Source organism: Scylla paramamosain, chromosome 36, assembly GCF_035594125.1.
Source record: "Scylla paramamosain isolate STU-SP2022 chromosome 36, ASM3559412v1, whole genome shotgun sequence".
In the NCBI taxonomy this organism is placed as follows: domain Eukaryota; kingdom Metazoa; phylum Arthropoda; class Malacostraca; order Decapoda; family Portunidae; genus Scylla; species Scylla paramamosain.
The window spans coordinates 1,067,728-1,095,227 of NC_087186.1; the positions used below are offsets into that span (position 1 = coordinate 1,067,728).

At 37.5% G+C, this 27,500-nt stretch overlaps 2 protein-coding genes across 11 annotated transcripts in view; one reads left to right on the forward strand and one right to left on the reverse strand.

The window, feature by feature from the left end:
* Positions 1 to 3,909: 3,909 nt before the first annotated feature.
* On the reverse strand, positions 3,910 to 4,503 carry LOC135090770 (mucin-6-like). Its single transcript, XM_063987841.1, has one exon. It carries the CDS (start codon positions 4,501 to 4,503, stop codon positions 3,910 to 3,912), a length of 594 nt encoding a protein of 197 aa, XP_063843911.1.
* A 9,458-nt stretch (positions 4,504 to 13,961) lies between these two features.
* Positions 13,962 to 27,500, forward strand: part of LOC135090817 (uncharacterized) — a 127,929-nt gene continuing 114,390 nt past the window's right edge. For 4 of the 10 annotated variants that reach the window (XM_063987893.1, XM_063987887.1, XM_063987888.1 and 1 more), the window contains exon 1: positions 14,173 to 14,990. The gene's annotated coding sequence lies outside the window, so the exon portion shown is untranslated. The other 6 variants (XM_063987883.1, XM_063987885.1, XM_063987891.1 and 3 more) reach the window with 2 other exon arrangements.

The window sequence follows — 27,500 nt, forward strand, 5'->3', positions numbered from 1 at the left end:
TTTCCTGACTGTCTTGGAGATACGCAAAACATTCTTGACCTTTTCCTGACCTCTAATCCTTCTGCTTATGCTGTCACCCTTTCTTCTCCGTTGGGCTCCTCCGATCACAATCTCATATCTTTATCTTGTCCTATCACTCCAATCCCTCCTCAGGATCCCCCTAAGCGAAGGTGCCTCTGGCGTTTTGCCTCTGCCAGTTGGGGGGACCTGAGGAGGTATTTTGCTGATTTTCCTTGGAATGACTACTGCTTCCATGTCAGAAACTCGTCTTTGTGTGCTGAGCACATAAAGGAGGTGATAGTGTCTGGCATGGAGGCGTACATTTCTCACTTTTTTTCATGTCCTAAACCTTCTAAACCTTGGTTTAACACAGCTTGTTCTCGTGCTATACATGATAAAGAGGTTGCCCACAAAAGGTACTTAAGCCTTCCATTACCAGAATCTCATACACTTTATATTTCTGCCCGGAACCATGCCAAGTCTGTTCTCCAGCTAGCCAAAATCTCCTTCATTAACAGAAAATGCCAAAACCTTTTAAGATCTAACTTCCCTCGTGATTTCTGGCATCTAGCCAAAAATATCTCCAATAACTTTGCTTCTTCTTCTTTCCCTTCTCTACTTCAACCAGATGGCACCACTGCTATCACATCTATTACTAAAGTTGAACTCTTTGATCAGACCTTTGCTAAAAACTCTACCTTGGGCGATTCTGGGCTTGATCCTCCGCATTAAAATTCTTCGCAATGATGTTTTCCATGCCTTCGCTGGCCTAAACCCTCGGAAGGCTTATGGACCTGATGGGGTCCCTCCTATTGTTCTCCGAAACTGTGCCTCCGTGCTTCCACCTTGCCTAGTCAAACTCTTTCAGCTCTGTCTGTCAACATCTACCTTTCCTTCATGCCGGAAGTTTGCCTACATTCAACCTGTTCCTAAAAAGGGTGACCGTTCTAATCCCTCGAATTACCGTCCTATTGCATTAATTTCCTGCCTATCTAAAGTTTTGAATCTATCCTCAACAGGAAGATTCTTAAACATCTATCACTTCACAACCTTCTATCTGATCGCCAGTATGGGTTCCGTCAAGGCCGCTGTACTGGTGATCTTCTGGCTTTCTTTACTGAGTCTTGGTCATCCTCTTTTAGAGATTTTGGTGAAACTTATGCTGTTGCCTTGGACATATCAAAAGCTTTTGATAGAGTCTGGCACAAAGCTTTGATTTCCAAACTACCATCCTACGGTTTCTATCCTTCTCTCTCTAACTTCATCTCAAGTTTCCTTTCTGACCGTTGTATTGTTGCTGTGGTAGACGGTCACTGTTCTTCTCCTAAATCTATTAACAGTGGTGTTCCTCAGGGTTCTGTCCTGTCCCCAACTCTCTTCTTATTATTCATTAATGATCTCCTAAACCAAACTTCTTGTCCTATCCACTCTTACGCTGATGATGCCACCCTGCACTTTTCCACGTCTTTTCATAGACGTCCAACCCTTCAGAAGGTGAACATATCACGCAGGGAAGCCACAGAACGCCTGACTTCTGATCTTTCTAAAATTTCTGATTGGGGCAGAGCAAACTTGGTATTGTTCAATACCTCAAAAACTCAATTCCTCCATCTATCAACTCGACACAACCTTCCAGACAACTATCCCCTCTTCTTGAATGACACTCAACTGTCCCCCTCTTCTACACTGAACATCCTCGGTCTGTCCTTTACTTATAATCTAAACTGGAAACTTCACATCCCATCTCTAGCTAAAACAGCTTCTATGAAGTTAAGTGTTCTGAGACGTCTCCGCCAGTTTTTCTCAGTCCCCCAGCTGCTAACTCTGTACAAGGGCCTTATCCGTCCATGTATGGAGTACGCTTCACATGTCTGGGGGGGTTCCACTCATATTGCTCTTCTAGACAGGGTGGAATCAAAACCTTTTCGTCTCATCAACTCCTCTCCTCTAACTGACTGTCTTCAGCCTCTCTCTCACCGCCGCAATGTTGCATATCTAGCTGTCTTTCATACTAACTGCTCTTCTGATCTTGCTAACTGCATGCCTCCCCTCCTTCCGCGGCCTCGCTGCACAAGACTTTCTTCTTTCTCTCACCCCTATTCTGTCCACCTCTCTAACGCAAGAGTTAATCAGTATTCTCAATCATTCATCCCTTTCTCTGGTAAACTCTGGAAGTCCCTGCTTGCTTCTGTATTTCCACCTTCCTATGACTTGAATTCCTTCAAGAGGGAGGTTTCAAGACACTTATCCACCAATTTTTGACCACTGCCTTGACCCTTTTACGGGACTGGCATTTCAGTGGGCATTTTTTTTATTGATTTTTGTTCCCCTTGGCCAGTGTCCTTCCTACATAAAAAAAAAAAAATATTATATATATATATATATATATATATATATATATATATATATATATATATATATATATATATATATATATATATATATATATATATATATATATATATATATATATATATATATATATATATATATATATATATATATATATATATATATATATATATATATATATATATATATATATATATATATATATATATATATATATATATATATATATATATATATATATATATATATATATATATATATATATATATATATATATATATATATATATATATATATATTCTTTTTCTTATTGTTATCCTGTCCACCTCTCTAACGCAAGAGTTAACCAGTATTATCAATCATTCATCCCTTTCTCTGGTAAACTCTGGAACTCCTTGCCTGCTTCTGTATTTCCACCTTTCTATGACTTGAATTCCTTCAAGAGGGAGGTTTCAAGACATTTATCCTTCAATTTTTGACTACCGCTTTGGACCCTTTTGTGGGACTGGCATTTCAGTGGGCATTTTTTTTTGTTGGATTTTTGTTGCCCTTGGTCAGTGTCCCTCCTACAAAAAAAAAAAAATATATATATATATATATATATATATATATATATATATATATATATATATATATATATATATATATATATATATATATATATATATATATATATATATATATATATATATATATATATATATATATATATATATATATATATATATATATATATATATATATATATATATATATATATATATATATATATATATATATATATATATATATATATATATATATATATATATATATATATATATATATATATATATATATATATATATATATATATATATATATATATATATATATATATATATATATATATATATATATATATATATATATATATATATATATATATATATATATATATATAGATAGATAGATAGATATAGATATAGATATAGTTATATATAGTTATATATATATATATATATATATATATATATATATATATATATATATATATATATATATATATATATATATATATATATATATATATATATATATATATATATATATATATATATATATATATATATATATATATATATATATATAAATTAAAACGACACTTGGGGTCTCATGTGTCAAGGTGCAGACACAGGCAGACAGGTGAGGACTGACGGTTGTGGTTGTAGGAACACCCTCACATTCCTCTCTTAACACAAACCACCTGCGGGACTCGTGATGCAGAGCGTTTCCTGCTGCCACCACTAATTAATTGCCTGTGCTCTGGCGGATCACAATGAAGTTTTTTGAGTGGAGGCAAGTCAGGAGATGATTTACCATTCTCCAGTAAGCTGCAGCGAACAGCGGACCGGAGGGTGTTAAGAGGGTGACGGGAGAGTGACGGAAGGGTGACGTGAAGGTGCTGGGAAGGTGACGTGAGGGTGACGGGAGGGTGACGGGAGGGCGACGTGAAGGTGACGGGAGGGTGACCGGGGGATGGCGTGAAGGTGACATGAGGGTGACGGAAGAGTGATGTTAAAGTGACGTGAAGGTGACGGGGGGATGACGTGAAGGTGACAGAAGGGTGACGTGAAGGTGACGTGAAGATGACGGGCGGGTGACGGATGAGTGACGTGAAGGGACGGGAGGGTGATAGGAGGGTGAGAGGAGGATAACGCGGAGGTGACGGGAGGCTGACATTAGGGTGACGAGTGAGCGACGTGAAGGTGACGAAAGGGTGACGGGAGAGTGACTAGTGGGTGACATGAAGGTGACGGGAGGGTGACGTGAAGCTGACGTGAAGAAGACGGGAGAGTGACGGGAGGCTGATGGGAGAGTGACGTGAAGGTAATGGGAGGGTGATGTGAAGATAACGAAAGGGTGACGTGAAGGTGACGGGATGGAGACGCGAAGGTGACGGGAGGGTGATGTGAAGGTAACATGAAGATGATGGGAGTGTGATGGGAGGGTGAGGGGAGGGTGACATGAAGGTGATGGGAGGGTGACGGGAATTTGACGTAAAGGTGATGGGAGAGTGACGTGATGATGGCGGGAGGGTGACGTGAAGGTGACGAGAGGATTATGTGAAAATGACGGGGAAGTAACGTGAAGATGACGGGAGGGCGACATGAAGGTAATAGGAAAGTGACGTGAGCGTGACTTGAAGGTGACGGGAGGGTGACGTGAAGGTGACAGGAGGATGACGTGAAGGTAATTGGAGAGTGACGTGAAGATGACGTGAAGATGACGGATGGGTTACGTGAAGGTGACGTGAAGATGACGGGGGAGTGACAGGAGGATAACGTGAAAGTCACTAGAGGGTGACGGGAGGGTGACGAAAGTGTAACGTGAAGGTGACGGGAGGGTGTCGTGAAGGTGACGGGTAGCTGACGTGAAGATGACAGGAAGGTGATGGGAGGGTGACGGATGGGTGACATGAATGTGACAGGAGGGTGACGGGAGGGCTCAATCTTCAGTGCTTCAAAAGCTCAATTCCTCCATCTATCAACTCAACACAACCTTCCAGACAACTATCCCTTCTTCTTTAATGACACTCAACTGTCCTCCTCTTCTACACTAAACATCCTTGGTCTGTCCTTTACATATAACCTAAACTGGAAGCTTCACATCTTGTCTTTAGCTTCTAAGTTAGTCTTTCTGAATCGTCTCCGCCAGTTTATTTATTTTTTTCTCATCCCCAAGTAATAACTCTGTACAGGGGCTTTATCCGTCCATGTATGGAGCATGCTTCTTATGTATATTTTTTTTTATTATTATTTATTGATTTACTTTATTTTAAGTAGAAATGGCACCGGCCAAGGGTAATGAAATAAAAAAAAAATCTTTCAAGGTGAGGTGATCCCACTCATGCTGCTCTTTTAGTCAAGGTTAAATCAAGAGCTTTTCGTCTTATCAGCTCCTTTCCTTTATCTGACTACCTTCAGCCTCTCGCATCGTCGCAATGTTGCATCTCTTGCTACCTTCTACCGGTATTTTCATGGTAACTGCTCTTCTCATCTTACTAACTGCATGACTCCCCTCCTCCCACGGCCTCGCTGTACAAGACTTTTTTTCTTTCTCTCACCCCTATTCTGTCCACCTCTCTAATGCAAGAGTTAATCAGTATTGTCAATCATTCATCCCTTTTTTCGGTAAACTCTAGAACTCCCTGCCTGTTTCTGTATTTCCTCCTTCCTATGACTTGAACAATTTCAAGAGGGAGATCTCAAGACAGTTATCCTCTGCTATTTGATCATTATATTTGGCATTGCTCTGGGAACTGGCTTTTAAGTGGGTCTTTTTATTATTCAAAATTTTGTTGTTCTTGGGCAGTGTCCGTCTTGCATAGAAAAGATAATAGTAATAATTTATTGGCTGCATCTATAATTAAGGATACTGCAATACAATATTGCAATCAAATGGTTTTATGAAACATTTCCAAAATATCAGGAATCAAGAGCATGTAGTAGTATTAGCAGCATTATTATTATTAGTAGTAACAGAAGTAGTAGTAGTAGTAGTAGTAGTAGTAGTAGTAGTAGTAGTAGTAGTAGTAGTAGTAGTAGTAATAGAACAAACGAGTAGTAGCAATAGCAATAGAACAAGCAACTGATAGTAATAATAGTAGAGAAAAATGTAAGTAATAGTAGTAAAACAAACTGGTAATAGTAGTAGTAGAACACACATGTGGTAATGGTAGTAGTAGTAGAGCAAACAATAACAATAACAGTAGAAGTAAAACAATTGGAAATCGCAATAAAATAAATTTTCAATAAATATCACAATAAAATAAGAATCTTACAACAAATAATGAATATAGGAATAATTAAGAAAAAAATACAAATTTTGCTGATTGTTAAAATAATATTTAATAGATCTCTTAACTAGGGTTAGATTACAATTATTAAGAAGAATCTTAATATCTATGGAGAATGAATTCCACACATGAGATCCGGAGCACGACAAAATATTTTGTAAGAGAACGATTCTGAAGTGTGGACATATAAGATTGACATTATTACCTCGAGTATTATTTGAAGCGCTTACTAATCTGAAAGGTTGTGCTGCCTGACGCTGTGTGATACATTTGTAAATAAATATGTAAGCTATCAACATTTGTGTCACCCAACAGTAAATTTGTGACATCTGTATATATATATATATATATATATATATATATATATATATATATATATATATATATATATATATATATATATATATATATATATATATATATATATATATATATATATATATATATATATATATATATATATATATATATATATATATATATATATATATATATATATATATATATATATATATATATATATATATATATATATATATATATATATATAATATTATATTTCAATTTAGAGCTTACATAAATAATCTCATTAATATATACGATTAAAAGAATAGATCGTAAATTTAATCACTGCGGAACACCTTTGTTTATTGGCTTGAAACAAGAGTAGATTGAATTACAATATGCTGTTTGATATATGTTTGTGAGGATGATGAGAGGATGGCAGGGGGTGACGGAAGAGTGACAGGGGGGTGACGGGAGGGTGGCGAGAGAGTGATGGAGGTGGTGACGGGGGCGGGTGGGTGACGGGGCTGTGATTCATAAGAACATAAGAACATAAGAACATAAGAACATAAGAAATAAGGGAAGCTGCAAGAAGCGACCAGGCTTACACGTGGCAGTCCCTGTATGAAACACTCCTACCTATTTCCATCTATTATCCCCATCCATAAACTTGTCTAATCTTCTCTTAAAGCTCTCTAGTGTCCTAGCACTAACTACATGATTACTGAGTCCGTTCCACTCATCTACCACTCTATTTGAGAACCAATTTTTTCCTATCTCCTTCCTAAACCTAAATTTTTCAAGCTTGAACCCGTTATTTCTTGTTCTACCCTGGTTGCTGATCCTAAGAATTTTGCTTACATCTCCCTTGTTATAACCCTTATACCACTTAAAGACTTCTATCAGGTCCCCTCTTAACCTACGTCTCTCTAGAGAATGTAAATTTAACCGCTTCAACCTCGCTTCGTAAGGAATACTCCTCATCCCCTGTATCCTTTTAGTCATTCTCCTCTGTACTGATTCTAATAGACCTATATCTTTCCTGTAATGTGGGGACCAGAACTGCACAGCGTAGTCTAGATGAGGTCTGACCAGCGCCAAGTATAACTTTAATATTACTTCCGGCCTTCTACTTTTAACACTCCTAAAAATGAATCCTAGTACCCTATTTGCCTTGTTTCTGGCTTCTATGCATTGTTTCCCTAGACGGAGTTCAGAGCTAACTATAACTCCTAAATCTTTCTCGTACCCTGTACCTACCAGAGTTTGGGTGTTTAATGTGTACCTATTGTTTGGGTTTCCTCTACCTACGCTAAGCACTTTGCATTTATTGATATTAAATTGCATTTGCCATCTATCCGTCCATTCATTCATTCTATCTAAGTCTGTCTGCAAGGCGATGGCATCCGCTTCTGACCTAATTAATCTACCTATCTTTGTGTCATCCGCAAATTTACTAACATCGCTACTAATTCCACTATCCAAGTCATTGATATATATTAGAAATAATAATGGCCCTAATACTGATCCCTGTGGCACCCCACTAATGACATGACCCCACTCGGATTTCGAGCCGTTTATTAGCACTCTCTGTCGCCTGTTACCAAGCCATGACCCTATCCAACCTTCCCATCTATCCCGTGCGCCCTAACCTTTCTCAGGAGCCTTTGATGGGGCACCTTGTCGAATGCTTTACTAAAGTCCAGATATAAGATATCATAACTATCACCATTATCTACTGCCTCGTACACCTTACTGTAAAAACTTAACAAGTTTGTCAGGCAAGACTTCCCCTTCGTGAAGCCATGCTGTGACTGATTTATCAAGTTATGTTTGTCTAAATGTTCCCTAATGTTCCTGGCTATTATTGACTCTAACATTTTACCTACAACTGAAGTTAAGCTGACAGGTCTATAATTAGACGCTAAAGTTTTATCCCCTTTCTTAAAGATGGGTACTACATTAGCCTGTCTCCACATTTCTGGTACCTCACCCGACTCCAGTGATTTCCTAAAGACAGAAACTAACGGCTCACTAATAATCTTTTTACATTCAGTAAAAACATTTTACACTTCAGTACTCTGGGATACATTTCATCAGGTCCTGGTGACTTGAACTTTTTTAGCCTATCTATCTCCTGCTCCACTATCTCCCTAGTTATGGAAATATCCGTCAGCTTCTCATACTCATCTGCTCTAAACACCTGTTCACTATCTGGCATATCCTGCATGTTTTCCTGAGTGAAGACAGTTAAAAAATAATCATTCAGAAGTTTACTAATCTCCTCCCCAGAACTAACCAGCTCCCCATCTGCTGCCTTTAATGGACCTACAGTATCCTTATTTTTCGTCCTGTATACCTGATAAAATCTCTTGGGGTCCGTCTTCGCCTGGTTGGCTACCTTTAATTCATAATTGTCCTTAGCTTTCCTCGTTAACTTCCTTACTGTTCTAACTAATTCATTATACTGTGTCCTTAAAACTTCCTCTCCTGCCTTTAATCTCTTATATATACTATAATCTCTTATATATACTTTAATCTCTTATATATACTGGAATCCTATCTTCCTGCATGGCCATATTCGCGTCCTTTCGGCAGTAATGGATGGTAAGGTTTCTTTTATACTATTTATTTATTTTTTTCCATAAATAAATAGCAGTCAGCTCCAACCGAAGGAAAGTGATTGATTCTAGTGGGACTAACTACATTTGCTTTGAACATCAGTAGTTTTGATTCAGAATTATAGCTAATGACGTGCACAGGCATCTCATAAACCTTACAGGAAGTTTGTACAAATAAATGTAAGAGATGGCTAAAACTTTTCCTAAACACGTGCCTGGGAAAGGAATGATAACTTATGATAGGATATCCATATATGTATATTACAAGTTCATTTTCGTTTTTCTATTGTCATAATTTTTACTAATATCTATAATCTATGTATTTAATTTGTATGTACGACGCCATTCGTTTCCCTTTTGTTTTCGATCACTCATTAGGTGGCGTCACGCGCGCCTCCCTGTTAGCCGCTGGGCCATTAAGGTTAACTCTGCACTTGGCAATCTTGTTATTATACTGGAAGATATTTTACATTGTGTTTGCTGTTATCCCTGGATTTAGTCATCCCCATAGGTGTTAGCGTAATCCCCTAGCACATATTTGGCTTATAATATATATATATATATATATATATATATATATATATATATATATATATATATATATATATATATATATATATATATATATATATATATATATATATATATATATATATATATATATATATATATATATATATATATATATACATATATAAGTTTCTTTCCTTCTATTTTTTTATATTTTCTCAATTACTGGATCTCTCATCTCAAATTTTCCTTTCCCTCGCCCCCTCCTTTATTCCAAAGCTTCCTTTTCGCTTTGCTTCCTTCGTCACTTTCTTCTCCCGTATTCTACTCACAGGCAGGTGGTCAAACAGGCACTCATCACATCACACACACACACACACACACACACACACACACATACACACACACACATACTGCCACTAAAGAGCATGTAGCCACAACACGCTCGGTACTCTGAAATACTGAACAAATAGTGCGCAAGCTCAAATTTGTAAATCTGAACTTCAGGAGAGAGATGCCATGTTGGGAATCGAACCCGGGACCCGAGCATGAAGTCCAGCAATAGGGGCACTAGCCTCCAGTGCTGAAGTGGTGTTGTGAGGTGTCTATTTTTTGCATCATCACACACACACACACATACACACACACACCCTAAGTGTCTTGACACCCCCCTCAACTTTTTCTTAATTAACTTCTGCAACATTCGCGGTCTAAGATCTGATTTTCAATCTGTAGAACACCACCTCTCCTCTTCTAAACATCATCTTCTTTTCCTCACTGAAACTCAGGTGTCTGAGGCAACTGAGAGTAGCCTCTTTTCTGTTCCCTCCTACTTTCTCTATCCTCATTTTCGATCCAAAGCTGGATGCTGCGTTTATGTGCGCAATGACTTAACCTGCTCTCGTGCCCACGCTCTTGAATCTTCCGAGTTTTCCACCATCTGGCTACGACTATAGAGTCACTCTCATACTAAATTTATCTGTGATGTATACCTCTCACCTAACTCCTCTGACTATAAGAAATTCTTTGACAACTTAACTTTTAAAGTGAAGCACATTCTGACCCTCTTCCCTTTTGCAGAGATCTCCATTCTTGGAGACTTCAATGTTGACCACCAGCTTTGGCTTTCCTCTCCCTTCACTGACCATACTGGTGAACTAGCCTACAACTTTGCTATCCTCCATGAACTAGAGCAATTGGTGCAACACCCTACTCGTATTCCTGACCGTCTTGGAGATACGCCCAACATTCTTGACCTTTTCCTGACCTCTAATCCTTCTGCTTATGCTGTCAGCCTTTCTTCTCCGTTGGGCTCCTCCGATCACAATCTCATATCTTTATCTTGTCCTATTACTTCAATCCCTCCTCAGGATCTCCCTAAGCGAAGGTGCCTCTGGCGTTTTGCCTCTGCTAGTTGGGAGGACCTGAGGAGGTATTTTGCTGATTTTCCTTGGAATGACTACTGCTTCCGTGTCAGAGACCCGTCTTTGTGTGCTGAGCGCATAACAGAGGTGATAGTGTCTGGCATGGAGGCATACATTCCTCACTCTTTTTCCCGTCCTAAACCTTCTAAACCTTTGTTTAACACAGCTTGTTCTCGTGCTATACATGATAGAGAGGTGGCGCACAAAAGGTACTTAAGCCTTCCATCACCAGAATCTCATGCACTTTATATTTTTGCCCAGAACCATGCCAAGTCTGTTCTCCAACTAGCCAAAAACTCGCCAAAAAAAAAAAATGTCAAAACCTTTCAAGATCTAACTCTCCAAGTGATATCTGGCATCTTGCCAAAAATATCTCCAATGACTTTGCTTCTTTTTCTTTCCCTCCTCTATTTCAACCAGATGGCACCACTGCTATCACATCTATTTCTAAAGCTGAACTCTTTGCTCAAACCTTTGCTACAAACACTACCTTGGATGATTCTGGGCTTATTCCTCCCTCTCCTCCACCCTCTGACTACTTCATGCCACCTATTAAAATTCTTCACAATGATGTTTTCCATGCCCTCGCTGGCCTAAACCCTCGGAAGGCTTATGGACCTGATGGGGTTCCTCCTATTGTTTTCCAAAACTGTGCCTCCGTGCTTGCACCTTGCCTAGTCAAACTCTTTCAGCTCTGTCTGTCAACCTCTACCTTTCCTTTTTGCTGGAAGGTTGCCTACATTCAACCTCTTCCTAAAAAGGGTGACCGTTCTAATCCCTCAAACTACCGTCCTATTGCTTTAATTTCCTGCCTATCTAAAGATTTGAATCTATCCTCAACAGGAAGATTCTTAAACATCTATCACTTCTCAAACTTCTATCTGATCGCCAGTATGGGTTCCGTCAAGGCCGCTCTACTGGTGATCTTCTGGCTTTCCTTACTGAGTCTTGGTCATCCTCTTTTAGAGATTTTGATGAAACTTTTGCTGTTGCCTTGGACCTATCAAAAGCTTTTGATAGAGTCTGGCACAAAGCTTTGATTTCCAAACTACCGTCCTACGGTTTCTATCCTTCTCTCTGTAACTTCATCTCAAGTTTCCTTTCTGACCGTTCTATTGCTGCTGTGGTAGACGGTCACTGTTCTTCTCCTAAATCTATTAACAGTGATGTTCTTCAGGGTTCTGTCCTATCACCCACTCTCTTCTTATTATTCATTAATGATCTTCTAAACCAAACTTCTTGTCCTATCCAGTCCTACGCTGATGATACCACCTTGCACTTTTCCACGTCTTTTCATAAACGTCCAACCTTTCAGGAGGTAAACATATTACGCAGGGAAGCCACAGAACGCCTGACTTCTGATCTTTCTAAAATTTCTGATTAGGGCAGAGCAAACTTGGTGTTGTTCAATGCCTCAAAAACTGAATTCCTCCATCTATCAACTCGACACAACCTTCCAGACAACTATCCCCTCTATCTATTCCTAACTATCCCTCCCCTCCTTCCGCGGCCTCGCTGCACAAGACTTTCTTCTTTCTCTCACCCCTATTCTGTCCACCTCTCTAACGCAAGAGTTAACCAGTATTCTCAATCATTCATTCCTTTCTCTGGTAAACTCTGGAACTCCTTGCCTGCTTCTGTATTTCCATCTTCCTATGACTTGAATTCCTTCAAGAGGGAGGTTTCAAGACACTTATTCATCAATTTTTTTATCACTGCTTTGACCCTTTTATGGGAGTGGCATTTCAGTGGGCATTTTTTTTATTAGATTTTTGTTGCCCTTGGCCAGTATCCTTCCTACATAAAAAAAATAAACACACACACACACACACACACACACACACACACACACACACACACACACACACACACACACACACACACACATACACACACACACACACACACACACACACACACACACACACACACACACACACACACACACACACACACACACACACACACAAGTAATGGAAATACAAGACGAGATAGATTATAACAATTCCTGTTTAATTTTCTTTTCTTGTCGTCTGTCAGTAATCGCAAATAATATCGCCAGTAATACTATTGGCTAATTCATTAATGTATATTAGAAATAACAGCGGTCCTACAACTGGTCTGCTTCCTGTTTCGAGACTATGACCTAGTCCAAGCCACAACCTTCTCATCTATAACATGCACCCTGGTGGTGTTCAAGAACCTTTGCCATTACACCTTATCAAATTCTTTGCTAGAGTTCATATTGTTCATAATGAGGATCAACTGAACTGTATTTGAGTCTCAGATTCAGAAAACCCCACTGGAACCTCTCGCTGACAACAGGGCTTGCTTTATTAGAATGAATTACTGTAGCATACTGCTGCTAGTTACTTTTATCCACGTTGCCACATGTGAATGAATCTATACCTGTTCTATTTAAGCTCACACACTGACAAAGAAATGACACTCAACAAGTGTTATTTCCTTGATTTCTTCAATTCAGACCTAGGTATCTGTAGACGAGGGAAGCGTCGTCCCTGATGCAAGAGATGTAACACACCCCAGAATCACTCATTGCTACAGAAGAAGTTCATCGTGGCTACCGTTTAAAAAGTCTTCTAGGGATTCATTATTCATATTTACTTGTTGCAAGTTGGCGGCGCCGATTATATCTGTAAGATAAATGATAACAGACACGACAGTATCTTATCAGTAAGAGGACAGACCTCCCATCATGTGTCTCCGTCAAGTCTGAGAAGTAATTGGGTATTGATCTGAAAAGTAATTGCTATTCAGATGTTGAAGAAAGAAGTATATTAAATACTTTTAATTGGAATGAAACTGATGTTTATTTTGTTCATGTTGAAAATCAGTCAAATCAGCAGTGAAATGAAAATCAGGTGCCAGACAGGCGTTGCTTCATGAATGAGTCTGGCAGCTTTTTTTTCCTAATGGCACAGACAGAAAAGGTCACGTGGCTGTTCCTGCGAGGCAATGGAAGTTATCAAATACAACGATTTTCCTAATGCCCGACTACTCCATTCCCGCTGTCAGTGGTGTGATATAAAAAGTAATCTTATCACTCTTTCCTCGCTTGTCGACCGTTGGCCACCTCTGGTAGCATCACCTGCCGGCACTGGCAAGCCAGAAGGAGGTGAGTGTTGAGGCTGCTGCAGCGCCGAACGAAAGGGAAATGGTGATTTTCACGTAGCACCGGCTGTCATTATATCTGTGTCTTGTCAAGAAGCCTTTCAAGTAAATGTTGATGCTCATTGAGGATGTAAAAGGCATAGGGGTTCACAATATCAGGTCTGTATGTCGGCAGTGCATGTATGTTCATATCATTTGTCATCAATGAAACACTAAATGAGGATCGACTGCCTGTCAGTGTGAAACGGATCCAGGATACCTTATTAATATATGTTACACACACACACACACACTCTCTCTCTGTCTCTCTCTCTCTCTCTCTCTCTCTCTCTCTCTCTCTCTCTCTCTCTCTCTCTCTCTCTCTCTCTCTCTCTCTCTCTCTCTTTGGTCCCAATGAACGTCGAACTTCAATTGAAGATCAAGTGGTGGAGTTTGGGTAAGCAATCACACCGCTTTTATATCCTTACTGTTGTGTATATCCAACATGATTATTGTCTGTACGACTAATCTGTCCTGCGACTATAAAATGTTTCTGTAGTGCAACTGTCACTGTGTCAGGGATCTGCTCCCATTTTGATAAAAAAAAAAATACACACACGCTTAAAGTACTTGAGAAGGCGTTTTGTAGCTAGGACACCTGAGAGTGGCGAGGGCTGTGGTGCAGTTGATTCAGGCGCCAACAGAGCTCATGAATGTAACTGTTGTGTGATTTGTGTATGTGTCTGCTGCCAGAATAAGCCAAAGCAGCCTACGCACCGCATCCCGCCATTCAGTACAACCAACTCGTTAATGGAATCATTTTGGGAATGGACACACCAACAAACAAAGGTAAGGCATAAATGATACTATATGTGCACTTATTCTTTTTTATCTTATCATCTTCATCTACGTCATTGTATTTTCTATAATAATAATAATAATAATAATAATAATAATAATAATAATAATAATAATAATAATAATAATAATAATAATAGTAATAATGATAATATTAATAATAATAATAATAATAATAATAATAATAATAATAATAATAATAATAATAATAATAATAATAATAATAATAATAATAATAATAATAATAATGATAATAATAACAATAATAATAAAAATAATAATAATAATAATAATAATAGTAATAATAATAATAATAATAATAATAATAATAATAATAATAATAATAATAATAATAGTAATAATGATAATAATAATAATAATAATAATAATAATAATTAAAATAATAACATAATAATAATAATAATAATAATAATAATAATAATAATAATAATAATAATAATAATAATAATAATAACAATAATAATAATAATAATAATAATAATAATAATAATAATAATAATAATAATAATAATAATAATAATAATAATAATAAAGATAATAATAATTGTAATAATAATAATGATAATAATAATAATAATAATGATAATAATAATAATTATTATTATTAGTATCATTATTATTATTATTGCTATTATTATTATTATTATTATTATTATTATTATTATTATTATTATTATTATTATTATTATTATCATTATTATTATTATTATTATTATTATTAACATAATTATTATTATGATCATCGTCATCGTCATCATCATCATCATCATCATCAGTATCAAAATTAGTATATATACAAATATATATATATATATATATATATATATATATATATATATATATATATATATATATATATATATATATATATATATATATATATATATTTTTTTTATATAGAAGGACACTGGCCAAGGGCAACAAAAATCCCCCCCCCAAAAAAAAATGCCCACTTAAATGCCAGTCCCATATAAGGATCAAAGCAGTAGTCATAACTTAATTAAAGTATCTTGAAAGTATCTTGAAACCTCCCTCTTGAAGGAATTCAAGTCATAGGAAGGTGGAAATACAGAAGCAGGCAGGGAGTTCCAGAGTTTACCAGAGAAAGGGATGAATGATTAAGAATACTGGTTAACTCAGGATCCCCCTAAGCGAAGGTGCCTCTGGCGTTTTCCCTCTGCTAATTGGGGGGACCTGAGGAGGTATTTTGCTGATTTTCCTTGGAATGACTACTGCTTCCATGTCAGAGACCCGTCTTTGTGTGCTGAGCGCATAACAGAGGTGATAGTGTCTGGCATGGAGGTGTACATTTCTCACTCTTTTTCTCGTCCTAAACCTTCTAAACCTTGGTTTAACACAGTTTGTTCTCGTGCTATACATGATAGAGAGGTGGCCCACAAAAGGTACTTAAGCCTTCCATCACCAGAATCTCATGCACTTTATATTTCTGCCCGGAACCATGCCAAGTCTGTTCTCCAACTAGCCAAAAACTCCTTCATTAACAGAAAATGTCAAAACCTTTCAAGATCTAACTCCCCTCGTGATTTCTGGCATCTAGCCAAAAATATCTCCAATAACTTTGCTTCTTCTTCTTTCCCTTCTCTATTTCAACTAGATGGCACCACTGTTATCACATCTATTTCTCAAGCTGAACTCTTTGCTCAAACCTTTGCTAAAAACACTACATTGGACGATTCTGGGCTTGTTCTTCCCTCTCCTCCACCAACTGATTACTTCATGCCACCAATTAAAATTCTTCGCAATGATGTTTTCCATGCCCTTGCTGGCCTAAACCCTCAGAAGGCTTATGGACCTGATGGAGTCCCTCCTATTGTTCTCCGAAACTGTGCCTCCGTGCTCGCACCTTGCCTAGTCAAACTCTTTCAGCTCTGTCTGTCAACATCTACCTTTCCTTCTTGCTGGAAGTTTGCCTACATTCAACTTGTTCCTGACAAGGGTGACCGTTCTAATCCCTCAAACTACCGTCCTATTGCTTTAATTTCCTGCTTATCTAAAGTTTTTGAATCTATCCTCAACAGGAAGATTCTTAAACATCTATCACTTCACAACCTTCTATCTGATCGGCAGTATGGGTTCCGTCAAGGCCGCTCTACTGGTGATCTTCTGGCTTTCCTTAGTCATCCTATTTTAGAGACTTTGGTGAAACTTTTCCTGTTGCCTTGGACATATCAAAAGCCTTTGATAGAGTCTGGCACAAAGCTTTGTTTCCAAACTACCCTCCTACGGTTTCTATCCTTCTCTCTGTAACTTCATCTCAAGTTTCCTTTCTGACCGTTCTATTGCTGCTGTGGTAGACGGTCATTGTTCTTCTCCTAAATCTATTGACTCTGGTGTTCCTCAGGGTTCTGTCCTGTCTCCCACTCTCTTCTTATTATTCATTAATGATCTTCTAAACCAAACTTCTTGTCCTATCCACTCCTACGCTGATGATACCACCCTGCACTTTTCCACGTCTTTTCATAGACGTCCAACCCTTCAGAAGGTAAACATATCACGCAGGGAAGCCACAGAACGCCTGACTTCTGATCTTTCTAAAATTTCTGATTAGGGCAGAGCAAACTTGGTATTGTTCAATGCCTCAAAAACTCAATTCCTCCATCTATTAACGCGACACAACCTTCCAGACAACTATCCCCTCTTCTTCAGTGACACTGAACTGTCCCCTTCTTCTACACTGAACATCTTCGGTCTGTCCTTTATTGATAATCTGAACTGGAAACTTCACATCTCATCTCTAGCTAAAACAGCTTCTATGAAGTTAGGTGTTCTGAGACGTCTCCGCCAGTTTTTCTCACCCCCGCAGCTGCTAACTCTGTACAAGGGCCTTATCCGTCCATGTATGGAGTATGCTTCACATGTCTGGGGGGGGTTCCACTCATACTGCTCTTCTAGACAGGGTGTAATCAAAAGCTTTTCATCTCATCAACTCCTCTCCTCTAACTGACTGTCTTCAGCCCCTTTCTCACCGCCGCAATGTTGCATATCTAGCTGTCTTCTACCGCTATTTTCATGCCAACTGCTCTTCTGATGTTGCTAACTGCATGCCTCCCCTCCTTCCACGGCCTCGCTGCACAAGACTTTCTTCTTTCTCTCACCCCTATTCTGTCCACCTCTCTAACGCAAGAGTTAACCAGTATTCTCAATCATTCATCTCTTTTTCTGGTAAACTCTGGAACTCCCTGCCTGCTTCTGTATTTCCACCTTCCTATGACTTGAATTCTTTCAAGAGGGAGGTTTCAAGACATTTATCCACCAATTTTTGACCACTGCTTTGACCCTTTTATGGGACAGGCATTTCAGTGGGCATTTTTTTTTATTAGATTTTTGTTGCCCTTGGCCAGTATCCTTCCTACATAAAAAAAAATAAATAAAGAGGTGAGAGAAAGAAGAAAGTCTTGTGCAGCGAGGCCGCGGGAGAAGGGGAGGCATGCAGTTAGCAAGATCAGAAGAGCAGTTAGCATGAAAATAGCAGTAGAAGACAGCTAGAGATGCAACATTGCGGCGTTGAGAGAGAGGCTGCAGACAGTCACTTAGAGGAGAGGAGTTGATGAGACGAAAAGCTTTTTTTTTATTTTTTTTTATGTAGGAAGGATACTGGCCAAGGGCAACAAAAATCTAATAAAAATTATGCCCACTGAAATGCCAGTCCCTTAAAAGGGTCAGAGCAGTGGTCAAAAATTGGTGGATAAGTGTCTTGAAACCTCCCTCTTGAAGGAATTCAAGTCATGGGAAGGTGGAAATACAGAAGCAGGCAAGGAGTTCCAGAGTTTACCAAAGAAAGGGATGAATGATTGAGAATACTGGTTAACTCTTGCGTTAGAGAGGTGGACAGAATAGGGGTGAGAGAAAGAAGAAAGTCTTGTGCAGCGAGGCCGCGGAAGGAGGGGAGGCATGCAGTTAGCAACATCAGATGAGCAGTTGGCATGAAAATAGCGGTAGAAGACAGCTAGATATGCAACATTGCGGCGGTGAGAGAGGGGATGAAGACAGTCAGTTAGAGGAGAGGAGTTGATGAGACGAAAAGCTTTTGATTTCACCCTGTCTAGAAGAGCAGTATGAGTGGAACCCCCCCAGACATGTAAAGCATACTCCATACATGGACGGATAAGGCCCTTGTACAGAGTTAGCAGCTGGGGGGGTGAGAAAAACTGGCGGAGACGTCTCAAAACACCTAACTTCATAGAAGCTGTTTTAGCTAGAGATGAGATGTGAAGTTTCCAGTTCAGATTATAAGTAAAGGACAGACCGAGGATGTTCAGTGTAGAAGAGGGGGACAGTTGAGTGTCATTGAAGAAGAGGGGATAATTGTCTGGAAGATTGTGTCGAGTTGATTGATGGAGAAATTGAGTTTTTGAGGCATTGAACAATACCAAGTTTGCCCTGCCCCAATCAGAAATTTTAGAAAGATCAGAAGTCAGGCGTTCTGTGGCTTCCCTGCGTGATATGTTTACCTCCTGAAGGGTTGGACGTCTATGAAAAGACGTGGAAAAGTGCAGGGTGGTATCATCAGCATAAGAGTGGATAGGACAAGAAGTTTGATTTAGAAGATCATTAATGAATAATAAGAAGAGAGTGGGTGACAGGACAGAACCCTGAGAAACACCACTGTTAATAGATTTAGGAGAAGAACAGTGACCGTCTACCACAGCAGCAATAGAACGGTCAGAAAGGAAACTTGAGATGAAGTTACAGAGAGAAGGATAAAAACCGTAAGAGGGTAGTTTGGAAATCAAAGCTTTGTGCCAGACTCTATCAAAAGCTTTTGATATGTCCAAGGCAACAGCAAAAGATTCACCAAAGTCTCTAAAAGAGGATGACCAAGACTCAGTAAGGAAAGCCAGAAGATCACCAGCAGAGCGGCCTTGACGGAACCCATACTGGCGATCAGATAGAAGGTTGTGAAGTGATAGATGTTTAAGAATCTTCCTGTTGAGGATAGATTCAAAAACTTTAGATAAGCAGGAAATTAAAGCAATAGGACGGTAGTTTGAGGGATTAGAGCGGTCACCCTTTTTAGGAACAGGTTGAATGTAGGCAAACTTCCAGCAAGAAGGAAAGGTAGATGTTGACAGACAGAGCTGAAAGAGTTTGACTAGGCAAGGTGCAAGCACGGAGGCACAGTTTCGGAGAACAATAGGAGGGACCCCATCAGGTCCATAAGCCTTCCGAGGGTTTAGGCCAGCGAGGGCATGGAAAACATCATTACGAAGAATTTTAATATGTGGCATGAAGTAGTCAGAGGGTGGAGGAGAGGGAGGAACAAGCCCAGAATCGTCCAAGGTAGAGTTTTTAGCAAAGGTTTGAGCAAAGAGTTCAGCTTTAGAAATAGATGTGATAGCAGTGGTGCTATCTGGTTGAAGTAGAGGAGGGAAAGAAGAAGAAGCAAAGTTATTGGAGATACTTTTGGCTAGATGCCAGAAATCACGAGGGGAGTTAGATCTTGAAAGGTTTTGACATTTTCTGTTAATGAAGGAGTTTTTGGCTAGTTGGAGAACAGACTTGGCATGGTTCCGGGCAGAAATATAAAGTACATGAGATTCTGGTGAAGGAAGGCTTTTGATTCCACCCTGTCTAGAAGAGCAGTATGAGTGGAACCCCCCCAGACATGTGAAGCATACTCCATACATGGACGGATAAGGCCCTTGTACAGAGTTAGCAGCTGAGGGGGTGAGGAAAACTGGCGGACACGTCTCAGAACACCTAATTTCATAGAAGCTGTTTTAGCTAGAGATGAGATGTGAAGTTTCCAGTTCAGATTATAAGTGAAGTACAGACCGAGGATGTTCAGTGTCGAAGAGGGGGACAGTTGAGTGTCATTGAAGAGGAAGGGATAGTTTTCTGGTAGGTTTTGTCGAGTTGATAGATGGAGGAATTGAGTTTTTGAGGCATTGAACAGTACCAAGTTTGCTCTGCCCCAATCAGAAACTTTAGAAAGATCAGAAGTCAAGCGTTCTGTGGCTTCCCTGCGTAATCTGTTTACCTCCTGAAGGGTTGGACGTCTATGAAAAGACGTGGAAAACTGCAGGGTGGTATCATCAGCGTAGGACTGGATAGGACAAGAAGTTTGGTTTAGAAGATCATTAATGAATAATAAGAAGAGAGTGGGTGATAGGACAGAACCCTGAGGAACACCACTGTTAATAGATTTAGGAGAAGAACAGTGACCGTCTACCACAGCAGCAACAGAACGGTCAGAAAGGAAACTTGAGATGAAGTTACAAAGAGAAGGATAGAAGCCGTAGGAGGGTAATTTGGAAATCAAAGCTTATATATATATATATATATATATATATATATATATATATATATATATATATATATATATATATATATATATATATATATATATATATATATATATATATATATATATATATATATATATATATATATATATATATATATATATATATATATATATATATATATATATATATATATATATATATATATATATATATATATATATATATATATATATATATATATATATATATATATATATATATATATATATATATATATATATATATATATATATATATATATATATATATATATATATATATATATATATATATATATATATATATATGATGGGCACCGGCCAAAGGCAACAAAAAATGCAAAAAATAAAAAATGTCCAACTGAGGTGCCGGAGTCGAAAGCGGTAGTCAAAAATACAGGATAAGTGTCTTGAAAGTCATAGGAAGGTGGAAATACAGAAGCAGACAGAGAATTCCAGCGTTTACCAGAGAAAGGGATGAATGGTTGAGAATACTGGTTAACTCTTGCATTAGAGAGGTAGATAGAATACGCTTGAAAGAAAGAAAAAATGTCTTGTGCAGCGAGGTGGCTGAAGGAGGGGAAGCATGCAACTAGCAAAATGAGGGGTGCGGTTGGCATGAAAAAAGCAGTAGAATATAGGAAGGGATACAACACTGCGGCGAAGAAAAAGAGGATGAAGGTAGTCATTTAGAGGAGAGAAGTTAATAAGATGTAAAACTTTTGATTCCACCCTGTCTAAAAGAGCGGTATGAGTGAAACCCTCCCACGCCTCTCATGTACAGCAGACTCCATACCTGGACGGATAAGGACACTGTACAGAATCAGCAGCTGAAATAACAAAAAAAAAAAAAAAAAAAAAAACCGGGAAGGATGACTCAAAACGACTAACTTCACAGAAGCTATTTCAACTAGAAATGAGATGTGAAGTTTCCAGTTTAGATTTTAAGTAAAAGACAAAACGAGGATTTTCAGTGTAGAAGAGGGTAACAGTTGAATGTCATTGAAGAAAAGGGAAGGTTGTGCTGATTTGATAGATGCAGGAATTAAATTTATGAGGCATAGAACAATAGGTACTTAATTTGCTCTGCCCCAATCAAAAATTTTAGAGAGATCAGAAGTCAAGCGTTCTGTGGCTTCCCTGCGTGAACTGTTTATTCCTTAACGGTTGGATTTCGTTGAAAAGACATGGATAAGTGCAGGTTGGTATCAACAGCGTAGCAGTGGAAAGGACAAGAAATTTAGGTTAGATCTTTAATGAATATTAGGAAAAAAATGGATGACAAGACAGAACCCTGAGGAACACCACTGTTAATTGATTTAAGGAAAGAACAGCGACCCTCTACCATAGCAGCAATAGAGGTATAAGAAAGGAAATTTAAGATGAAGTTTCAGAGAGGACAGAAGCCGTAGTAGAGTTGTTTTGAAATCAAACCTTTGCTGCTAGATTCTATCAAAAACTTTTGATAAGTCTAAGGTAAGAGCAAAAGTTTCACAAAAATCTCTAAAAGAGGATGATCAAAACTTAGTAAGGAAAGCCAGAAAAGCACCAGTTGAGCGGCCTTGATAGAACCTATAATGGCGATCAGATAGAAGGTTGTGAAGTGATAGGTGTTTAAGAATCTTCCTGTTGGGGATAGATTCATAAACTTTAGCTAGACAGGAAATTAAAGCAATAGGACGGTAGTTTGAAAGATTAGAACGTTCATCCTTTTTAGGCAAATATCTAGCAAGAAGGAAAAAGTAAATGCTGATAGAGAGAGTTGAAAGAAATTGACAAAGCAAAGTGGAAGCACGGAGGCACAGAATAGGAGAAAAAAATAGGAGGGACTCCATCAGGTCCATAAACCATCCGACAGTTAAGACCAGCGAGGTTACGGAAAACATCATTGCGAAGAATTTTAATAGGTAACATGAAGTAGTCAGAGAGTGGAGGAGAGGGAGGAATATACCATGAATCATCCAAGGTAGAGTTTTTAGCAAAGTTTTTTAGCGAAACGTTTAGCTTTAAAGATAGATGTGATAGCACTAGTGCCACCTGGTTGAAATAAAGGAGGGGAAAAAAGAAGAATCAAAATTATTAAGGATATTTTTGGCTAGATTCAAGAAGTCACAAGGGGAGTTAGACCTTAAAAAAATTTGACACTTTAATGTGTCAAATTAATTAATGAAGGAGTTTTTGGCTAGCTGGAGAACAGACCTGGCATAGTTCAGGGCAGAAATATAAAGCGCATGAGATCCAGGTGATGGAAGGCTCAAGTATCTTTTGTGGGCCACCTCTCTATCATGTATAGCACGAAAACAGGCTGTTAAATTAAGGTTTGGAAGGTTTAGGTCGAGAAAAAGAGAGAAATGTACGCCTACATGCCAGACACTATCGCCTTTGTTATGCGCTCGGCACACAGAGACGGGTCTTTGATATGGAAGCAGTAGTTATTCCAAGGGAAATCAGCAAAATACCTCGGTAGGTCCCCCCAACTAGCAGAGGCAAAGCACCAGAGGAACCTCCACTTAGGGGAACCTGAGGAGGGATTGGAGTGATAAGACAAGATACAGATTTGATATTGTAATGGAAGAAGCCCAAGGGAGAAGAGAGGGTAACAGCGTAAGCAGGATTACAGGTTAGGAAAAAGTCAAGAATGTTGGGTGTATCTCCAAGACGGTCAGGGATGCGAGTAGAGTGTTGCACCAATTGCTCTAGGTCGTGAAGGATAGCATATCTGAAGGCTAGTTCACCAGGATGGTCAGTAATAAGAGAGAAAAAGCAAAGCTCGTGGTGAAGGTTGAAGTGTCTAAGAATGGATATATCCGCAAAAGGAAAGAGAATCAGAATGTACTCCATTTTGAAAGTTAAGTACTCAAAGATTTTTTTTTGTTTTATAGTCAGACGATTTAGGTGAAAGGTATCCAGCACAGATAAGTTTAGTTTGAGAGTGACTTTGTAGTCGTTGCCAGATTGTGAAATAAAACTGAGAAGATTCAAGAGAGTGGACACGAGAGCAGGTTAAGTCGTTCCACACATAAACGCAAAGTCCTGCTTTGTATTGGAAATGAGGATAAAGAAAGTAGGAGGGAATAGTTGTTGTTGTTGTTATTGTTAATAATAATAATAATAATAATAATGATAATAGTAATAATAATAACAACAACAACAATAATAATAATAATAATAATAATAATAATAATAATAATAATAATAATAATAGTAATAATAATAATAATAATAATGATTATTATAATTATTATTATTATTATTATTGTCATTATTATTATTATTATTATTATTATTATTATTATTATTATTATTATTAATATTATTATTATTATTATTATTATTATCATTATTGTTAGAATCATTATTATTATTATTATCATCATTATTATTATTATTAAAAACATCAATAACAACAACTGTTCCCTTTTACTTTCTTTATCCTCATTTCCAGTCGAAAGCTGGATGTTGCGTTTATGTAGTGCATATTGACTTAACTTGCACTCGCGCCCATGCTTTTGAATCTTTTGATTTTTTTTTTTTCTTATTTTTTCACATTCTGGCTACGATTACAGAGTCGCTGTGAGAAAAAAAAAAAAAATATCTGGGCTGTGTACCTTTCACCTAACTCATCTGAGTATAAGAAATTCTTTGACTACTTAACTTCCAAAGTAGAGCACATTCTGATTCTCTTTCCTTTTGCTGATATATCCATTCTTGGAGACTTCAACGATCATCACTAGCTTTGCCTTTCCTGTGTTTTTATTGAGCATCTTGGTGAACTAGCCTAATAATAATAATAATAATAATAATAATAATAATAATAATAATAATAATAATAATAATAATAATAATAATAATAATGATAATAATAAAAATAATAATAATAATAATAATAATAATAATAATATAAGAAGAAGAAGAAGAAGAATTATTATCACTATTATTATTATTATTATTATTATTATTATTATTATTATTATTATTATTATTATTATTATTATTATTATCATTATTATTATTATTATTATTATTATTATTATTATTATTATTATTATTATTTTTATTATTATTATTATTATTATTATTATTATCATTATTATTATTATTATTATCATCATTATTATTATTATTATTATAATAGTAATAAAAATGATGAAAATAACAATAACAATAATAATAATAATAATAATAATAATAATAATAATAATAATAATAATAATAATAATAATAATAATAATGATAATGACGATGATGATCATGATGCTGATTATTATTACTAATAATAATAATATTATTATTATTATTATCATTATTATTATTATTATTATTATTATTATTATTATTATTATTATTATTATTATTATTATTATTATTATTATTATTGTTATTATTATTATTATTATTATCATCATCATCATTATTATTATTATTATTATTATTATTATTGCTGTATCAAAGATGTTTGCCACAACTTATTCTAGCTGTCTTTTGGCACCACTATTTCAGTGAAGTTGTTACGCACCAATGATTCTGATGATTAGTCAACTCTTATGTTCTGGAGTTGATGATTGGTGATGCTTGTTACTTGCCCAGTCGAAGATGCTTGGAGTGTGGGTAGCACGGACGACCGGAGTGAGGCGGTGATTCTGATAGCTTTGAAGCAGTGGGAAGTCGTTTGATATTTTAATATGTATGCGAATAAAAGACACGAAGATGAGAGTTCTTGATTTAATATGGCTGATTTGTACACACTGGATTCCAGACAGTTGTAACGTAAGATTGTACTCTCTCTCTCTCTCTCTCTCTCTCTCTCTCTCTCTCTCTCTCTCTCTCTCTCTCTCTCTCTCTCTCTCTCTCTCTCTCTCTCTCTCTCTCTCTCTCTCTCTCTCTCTCTCTCTCTCTCTCTCTCTCTCTCTCTCTCTCTCTCTCTCTCTCTCTCCCTCTCTCTCTCTCTCTCTCTCTCTCTCTCTCTCTCTCTCTCTCTCTCTCTCTCTCTCTTCTCTCTCTCTCTCTCTCTCTCTCTCTCTCTCTCTCTCTCTCTCTCTCTCTCTCTCTCTCTCTCTCTCTCTCTCTATCTCTCTCTCTCTCTGTCTGTCTCTCTCTCTCTCTCTCTTTTTTGTGATATGATTTATAACTGAGATTTATAACAGAACTTTCAGTCTGTAAAAAGAAGGTGTGTGTGTGTGTGGTGAGGCTTGAGTTTGTTTGTGATGAGATCCTGAGAAAAAGAAGACAGTTTTCGAAATACATTCATTTTGAAAATGTTTACAGAAGCACCCGTGTCAAAGAAGGCTTTGTATGATACAGAGTGAAACGTAACATCAGTGGTAATACCACTGAATAATGCAGTATATCGAATGTTAACTGAAGGAAGTGCAGAGTTAGGAGGATGTGTGAAGCATACCTTGTGTTTTGCACAATGCTTAGGTACAGAGTAAGGAGAAGACTTCAGAATGAGCGATATTAGGGGGGATTGGTCAGAGAAGAGCGCGAAAAGTTTTCCGACGATGTGTGTGAAGTTTGTGAATTTGCGTGGTAATGCCTACAGTCTTGTAAGAAGTGATCTACCTTTTTTGTGGAAGGAACAGAAAGGTTCCTGAACTATCGAGAACAACTCTACATTGTGCAAGAACATGACCTAGCAGCTTGCAACGGTTGCAGGTGACATTTCTTGGTCTTGATTTCGATCGAGTGTACTGATAGCGAGATGAAGGGGATGTACGTCTAATGTAACGTCCACGAGAGGGAGGAGAACTGAAGGGTGGGTGATAAGGAGAGTGGGGTGAGTTAGCTGAGATAGCAACAAGAGCCTGAACAGGTTCATAGGTGGGATGGGGACACTTATCAGAAATGATATTGTAGATAACATAGATGTAATCTAATTTGTGAAATTCGATGTCACTTGCGACCTGAAAATTTAAAGTATCGAGAAAGGAGATGAACAAGATATAAGCTATAAAACTTTTCAACCCGTCTGATGACAGTGAGTCACTTGTAAGCCAATTTAAATTTTGGAGCTGATTGATCAATTCTGAGCTGACAGAGGAAGCAATGTTTTCTGACTGGTAAGATTAGTATGTGAGCGGACGTGTTGTGAGATAGATTTGGAAAATTTGAGAGGAGAATGAGTGGCTCCAAGCTTGGAATGACTTTGGAAATGATTTATAAGGTGAGTGGTG

Coding starts and splice junctions, on each gene's coding strand:
- LOC135090770 (XM_063987841.1), bottom strand. CDS start 4,503: ATGTCGCCCTCCCGTCATCTTCACGTTACTTCCCCGTCATTTTCACAT.